Here is a 7348-nt window from a genome sequence, read left to right as displayed (position 1 = left end):
TATCTACATGGAATTTAAAGTTCAATTTAATTGACGTTCATTAATTTGTAATCCGCACGAAGGTTCGTTAAATCGACGGAAAAATAATGAACACTAACTAAAAAAAACCAGTCAAATGAAAATATATTTCCGAGCACGTTCGTTCTACATCATCGTTGATGAACGAACTGTCTGAAAATGATCAATTTTCCTGTCTGTTGTATCTATTTCCTGATTGGTCATGAAACTATTAGTTCTCATATTAATTTTTTACATATTCGATTGGTTTACGAAACAATGCATTATAATTAACAACTATAATAGATCATTACGAACGTGCTTAAAATCAAAAATGTAATATATACAATAATAGAAATTTAATTAAAAACGATTGAACAAAATTTACAGCAAAACACGTTTCCTCGATTATTGAAATATTTTTTACCAAATGTTCATTTTTAAATGAACAAAAAAACAACGCGGAACCAATTGCTTTACTTTTACATGCAAAGATTTTTTGTCGTCACAAAAAGATCTCAATCGGCACATTCTCTTATTTTTTTATCACTCACACACACGCATCCTATGGAAACATACTAAATTATAAATCCATACAATATACTCTATCTAAAGCTAGTTAGCTTATATAGGAAGGGTAAATTTTATTTTATGATACTAATTGAATGTATCGATCTAGGAATAAAATCAAGTGAAAATATTTATGCAATTCCATGCGACTGAACAAAGTAATTCTAAGTATGATTAGCAAGAGCTAACATTTTACAGTCTTCGAACTTAATAAAATTCATCGTAAGGTCAACTAAAATTAATTAAATTCCGACGTGAAATTATCAGCTGGAAAAAGACTCAATATAGACAAGGGTAAGACTAACACTCGAGACTTTTCACTTCACCGTACTGTAAGTTCAGCAACAAGTTGCGTTGAGTTTGTTTTCTGCGTCTGCGATTTTGTGGCCCAAACAAATAAAACCAAAGCTAAAGTAAGTAACGAACTGATCTTCGAAAGCAAAACAAAAAAGAAGAAGAGGAAAAACAAAATTTCCGTCAAGTTTGACCAAAAAGACGTTCGCTCTTGCAGCAGACGTTTTGACCCTTTAATCTGAGAAGTCGATTGTACCGCACGTAGGGATCTTGTAATTACTCCCGTGAGTGTCTCCACCCATATCCACACTTCTATCTTTCGAAGAAAGTCTCATGAGTATCAGCAACGTGTGGACAAAAACTACATCTCTCTCTCTCTTTTTCTCTCTTTCTCTCACTCACTCAACGCATATACATATACATATACATACTCTTTGATCACGCTATAGTAGAAAGACGGAAGGGTGAGTCGATGGATGAACGAAGGCTAGAACACGGTAGTTGTAATAGTGGTAGTGATGCTTCTGGCGATAGTGGTGGTGGTGGTAGTGGTGCTGGTGGTGTTGGCGGTACGACGTGACCACCCTCTATATCAAAGGCCTTGGCACTTTGCCACGTCGCACCGCATAATGAAGCAGCACGTTAGGCTTCGGTCGTGCCGGCGCCGACCGTCGTGTTTTGCTTCCCGAAGAATGGTTTATTGTACAGTACGACCCCTTTTCTATCCTTCTCTCCCTCTTCCTCTCTTTTTATTTTTTATTCGTCTTCGTTTATTTACAATTTCGTCATCTGCAACAACTTGCTCTTCGATTTCTTTTTCATTTCAATTTATATAGTATGCGTTGTGCATTTAAAACAGCAAACATGCCTTTCTATTTTTACTAGAAAAATTGGAACTTTTTTTCCAATATTATCAATTGATCGTTAACATTCAACCATATGTTTAATTAATTTGTCCACAGATCATGTTAATAACTCGATAGCCCTACTATATTAAACATAAAACGCCAATTGGCAAAATCGAATCGTAATTCCATCGTGCTTGAATAATACCAGCAATAAAATGTTCTGCGCGATTGGATTTGTTGGAATTCATATGAAATCGCTAATCATTAGTCAATATACGTTTATAGAGTGTAGAATATGGAAATTTGTATAATCGTATTTATGATCAGTTAGAGAGTAATTATGGTTTAACAATAATAAGTATATTCCCATCCTATTGCTGATATATAATTTACAAACGGTTTAATAAACCATTTTGCCATATTTTTTCTTTTCGAAGGATCATCTAGAAAACTTTTAAAACGAATATTTCATAAATTAATCGATCAAATAAACTTCGTTAGTAACTTTAGACTTTTTCTCTTTCCCAATATAACTATGGTCGATTTATTTGAACAAAAAAATACTCGTTTGAAAAGAACACAAACTACAATAGCAATTTTATGCCACCGTAAACTTATTTGTGACGATTTTATTGATGCAATATTTCGTAGGGGTTAGCACTATGCAAACAATAGTCTGTTAGGTTAAGATAAGGGGGTAAACGAGCGAAGAAGCCAACGAAGAGAGTGTGAAAGAGAGAAAAGGAGAAAGTAGGAGAGAAATGAGAAGAACCAGCTTAATGAATCTAAATCTTACGTCGCGTCGTGCGAGATTCCCCTTGCTTCTTCTAAGAGATACGTAGATGAAGAGAAATGAAGATAGAAAGACAGACAGGTGGATTAAACTTTCTCAAAACCTTACTGCTGTGTCTCTGACGATACTCAAAATGCAGACGACGTATTTACCATCTCCTATGACTTTCCTTTATCTTTCCTTTGACAGTCGTAATTATACATAAGACTTTAGCGTTTGTTTTTAACTCAAAGAATCTGTGATATTGCATCAATTGTAGCAAAATATTCCTTTAACCCGTAATCTTGTTTTTTTAATCGATTTTATTTGACAGATCGATTCGATAAATATTTATTTCAAGCTAGGATAAAATGAGCAAATGGTTGAAACTTATAACACAGTAACGAAAATCTTCTAAAAGTATAATAAATGTTTAGAATAACTATATCTGACGTTTTAGATTTGTGATGAGCGTTTGATGCGAGGTCCTGTCTACTTGAGTCTAGTACTCTGATGATTCAGACGAGATAAAAAAAAATGTATAAACTTGATTATCAAAAAGATAAAGTCATGAGAAATGCATAACGTTTAAGATTCAATTGAATCCAATTCTTTCTCGATCTTTAGAAAATCTACTGTCAACAGTAATTACTGAAAGGTTAATTCATACAGATCAGATATCCTGTACCATTCATTTTTAGATTTTTCAAGACAGTTATATTAATTGAATCTTTTGAAACTCAATTAAACATATAAATTCAATTTCAATGACAGTTCTTAATTCTTCCATACTTTCAAATAAAATTAAATAAAAGTCTCGCTCGAGATTTATAAGCTGTAATTTTATGATTATAATTGCTTATTTAAAAATAACCTGTTTAGATAAGTTTATTTTGTAAAATCTTTGTAACAAAAGTTCTATGTATATCTATTTAATCTAAAAATATAATCTACTGATGTTTACAATATGTTATAAAAATATAGTCTAATAAATTGTTCATGTCTATATATATATATGAGTATGTTCGATAAAACATTATTTTTCGTTGGGGAAGTAGGATAAAACATGCGAGAAAATAGATATAACAGTGATCGATAAGTATGAAATTGCACGTATCGTTATATAGCGTCTAGTAGCACAGACGGAATATACTTTGATCTACTTTCTTAGAAATCACCCTTAAGCCAGGTCGTCTAGTGTATCGCTATACGAGATGTAGGTAGGACGTTGTATGGGAAAACAAAGAAGCCGTATGGTATGTTTAGGATGAAAGAATACGAATGAAAAAAAGGAAGAGAGAAAGTGATAGAGATACATACGTTCCGCTTGTACAAACGTAGAAACGAAATTCCCGCTTGTCTACGTATTTCTCTATCCGTGGGTTATATAACCTCTGAACCGAATGTTTCGCGCAGATTACCTGTCAGGATACGTATTTCCCACAGGCGAGAAGATTTTTCCCCTGGGAAAGAAAGAGAAAGAGAAGAAAGAGATAGGAAGAGAGGAGCCAGAAAATCTTTCAATGTGGCAGGCAAGTCCTTTTAGAAACTGAACACATTACTCTTCCCCGTCAGCGTCCTTTTTCGCTTTTAATTTCTCATAAGGAGAATGAGTAGAAGGAGAAGGTAGAGAAGAAGGAAGAAGGAAAAGGATGAAGGTAAATGGGTGATGGTAGAACAAAATGCAAGGCGCGATAAAAGACTCAACAGGAATGGTAGTGCAATATGTGCATGGCGACAGTATCCCGAACAACCGAGAGACTACGTTCCATCTCCTACTCTGCCTCTGATAAAGAATCTTAATTTGTTTTCAACCTTTTCTCTTTTCTCTAGAGAGTCAACTACCGGGCATGATAAACGAAACAGAGAAAAAGAAAGAGAAAGAGTGAGAGAAAGATTAAAGTGTCTGAGAAAATGTTCTATATTTTAATCATTTCTATATATTGTCCCATCATTAAAAACAAAACTTAAGAGCAATGATATTAATTTCAAATGATTACACAAATCAGATGTCCTCGTTAAAAGATTTAAGTTTATCTGGGTACGTTAAAGATCATTTACTAGTATTTGTTTATACATGAATATGAATGAAATATATACAATGCTATACCTTTTTTTTAAACCGATAAGGATATACGTAGCTTGTGATATCAAATTAATTCGATAACCCCTATGAATAGAGTTCATTTATCGTACATTAAAGACGCTGCGGATATTAGATCAGTCAAACAGCAGACATGCAGCTCATCACTTTGAGTCAAATTATTATTATTATTTTTGTTTTTATCACGTAAGTATTTTTATTATCTTATATATATAAAAAAAAAAACTCAATATTACCAAAATATTTGACAATTATGTCGTTGCCAAATGTAAAGAAACACAAATCGAAAAAAAATCATAATAATCTACAATCTCGTTTAAAATGAAAATCTGACTATCTTATTAAAACTAGCTTGCACTTTACTCTCAAACTATTTAATATTAATTAGATTTGGGAAAGATCTAACAGAAAAAGAAAAGACCGCATCGCAAATTAAACTCCTTGAAAAATCAGATTTTATTGAAATTTCAGTACGATCGATGCGCGATAAAATACTTTCTAGTTCGAACAACTTTCTCACTCTCACGCTCTCTTTCTGTCTCTCTCTCTCTCCCTTTTTTCTTTTAGATCCACACAGGGGAACAACTTGTCGGAGGAGAATGAGGAATACCTGAGGTTCCCACCGAACTTTCTCTTGGGTGCTGCGACAGCAGCATATCAAATCGAAGGAGCTTGGAACGTTAGCGGTAGGTCTTTTAAATTCAAATCTGTCAGTCTCCGACTACATCTTCGAAACTTTTCCAACTCGTCTTTCTTCGTTTTTCTCTTTCGTATTTTCTATCCCTTTTTTGCCATACAAAAACATAGACAAAGGAGAAAGTATTTGGGATCGATTCTCTCATGATGGAAATGGTCATATGCTTAATAATGAGACCGGTGATGTCGCCTGTGATTCGTATCATAAATTTAGAGAAGATGTATCTTTATTGAAACAAGTTGGGGTAAGTATATTATTATAAATTTATTGTTACATATAATTGAATAATGAACATTATAAATAACTTTTGTCGAAATCTCCAGAATATAATTATTGTATTTTTTCTTGATTTTTTAATATTGATATTATACTTTACAGGCTGACGCCTATCGTTTCTCGTTAAGCTGGCCACGAATATTGCCAAATGGTTTCTCTAACAAGGTTAGTAAGGATGGTATTACATATTACCATAACCTTATTGATGAGTTGCTGGCTAACGATATCGAACCTATCGTAACACTCTATCACTGGGATCTTCCTCAAGTATTAGAAGATGCTGGAGGATGGTTGAATCCGCTCGTAATTGATTGGTTCGTAGACTATGCTAGAGTTGCTTTCAAAGAATACGCTCCAAAAGTAAAAAAATTCATAACGCTGAACGAACCATCGGACAACTGTATTCATATTTATGCTATGGGAATTCACGCACCCGCTAAATTGTCTTTACATGGGATTGGAGAATATATTTGTGCGGATAACATGTTGAAGGCTCATGCTAGTGTTTATCGAATGTATCAGAATGAATTTAAAAACACCTACAATGGTTCACTGGGTATCAACGCTCATTCAAGGAATTTTTATGCAAAACACGAAAATGATTCAGAATCTGCAGAAATAGCATTTCAATTCGCTGTTGGTTGGATACTTCATCCTATATATTCTGAAAAAGGCGATTATCCTGATATAATGAAGAAAATGATTGCTATAAAGAGTCAACAACAGGGATATCCACGATCTCGATTACCCGAGCTTGACGCTCATTGGATAAATTTTATTCGGTAACTAATTAATATTCAATGTTAGTCAAATATCTATATTTTCATTGATTTTGATAATTGTGTCATTCTTTTAGGGGTACGTCCGATTTTATTGCAGTAAACCATTATACCTCTGTAAGAGTCGAAAAAGGAAATGAAGAATTAGAACCTTCGTTTTTTAACGATCAAGGATTAATACAAGACCAAGATCCTACTTGGGAAGGTACTATTTCTTCATGGCTAAAGGTAAATTTATATCTAATCTAATAAAATTTATAATAGTTTCAATTTTGAAATAATTATATTTTATAGAAAAATGCACGTACTTCTATAAGCCCCATACATCTTATGCTTCTAATGACAATACAAATAATAGGATTTTCTTTAATTTAAAAATAATATTCATATTGAGAACCTAAAATATTCTTTGTGAATAATTGAACAATATGTTATTTATATTTAGATTATTCCAGAAGGATTTGGTATAATTCTAAGAAAAATAGCAGCGGAGTATAACTATCCACTCATGTATATTGCAGAAAATGGTGTCTCCGGTCCAAATACACCTGACGATGATCATAGAGTGACTTATTTTAAAAAATATTTAAAAGAGATGCTTATTTGTATACATCGCGATAAAGTTAATATTAAGGGTTATCTTATATGGTCTTTCCTAGATAGTCTCGAATGGGAACGTGGATATGGGTAAATTAAAATCTTTAAATTGTAATAATTCAACTGTTTGTATTAAATTAATTATTACGAAGTGATTTAAAAATAACACAACTAATACAGCTAATTAGTAATTTAAAAGATTGATTAAAGTTATACTATTTTGCAGTGAACCATTTGGAATCGTTTATGTAAATTTCACCGATCCAGAAAGGAAAAGAACGTTGAAAAAGTCTGCTCATTGGTGGCAAAAAGTAATAAAATACAGAAGTTTGAAAATACCCTCCCATGAAAATGTAAATTCCATAGCTGAACTATAAATCTTAATAAACGAGAGTATATTTTAAAATAACCATA

At 32.7% G+C, this 7348-nt stretch overlaps 1 protein-coding gene across 1 annotated transcript; it reads left to right on the top strand.

Moving 5' to 3' along the window:
- Nucleotides 1-4695: 4695 nt before the first annotated feature.
- Nucleotides 4696-7348, top strand: LOC106787495 (myrosinase 1-like). The gene is made up of 7 exons (XM_014749879.1): nucleotides 4696-4771; nucleotides 5153-5271; nucleotides 5393-5526; nucleotides 5661-6340; nucleotides 6415-6565; nucleotides 6783-7024; nucleotides 7161-7348. Exons 1-7 carry the CDS (start codon nucleotides 4719-4721, stop codon nucleotides 7309-7311), a joined length of 1530 nt encoding a protein of 509 aa, XP_014605365.1. The 5' UTR covers nucleotides 4696-4718; the 3' UTR covers nucleotides 7312-7348.

The sequence above is a fragment of the Polistes canadensis genome, unplaced genomic scaffold, assembly GCF_001313835.1.
Source record: "Polistes canadensis isolate GaletaPanama2010 unplaced genomic scaffold, ASM131383v1 scaffold_102, whole genome shotgun sequence".
Taxonomy (NCBI): domain Eukaryota; kingdom Metazoa; phylum Arthropoda; class Insecta; order Hymenoptera; family Vespidae; genus Polistes; species Polistes canadensis.
This window is presented reverse-complemented; position numbering and strand designations above follow the sequence as displayed.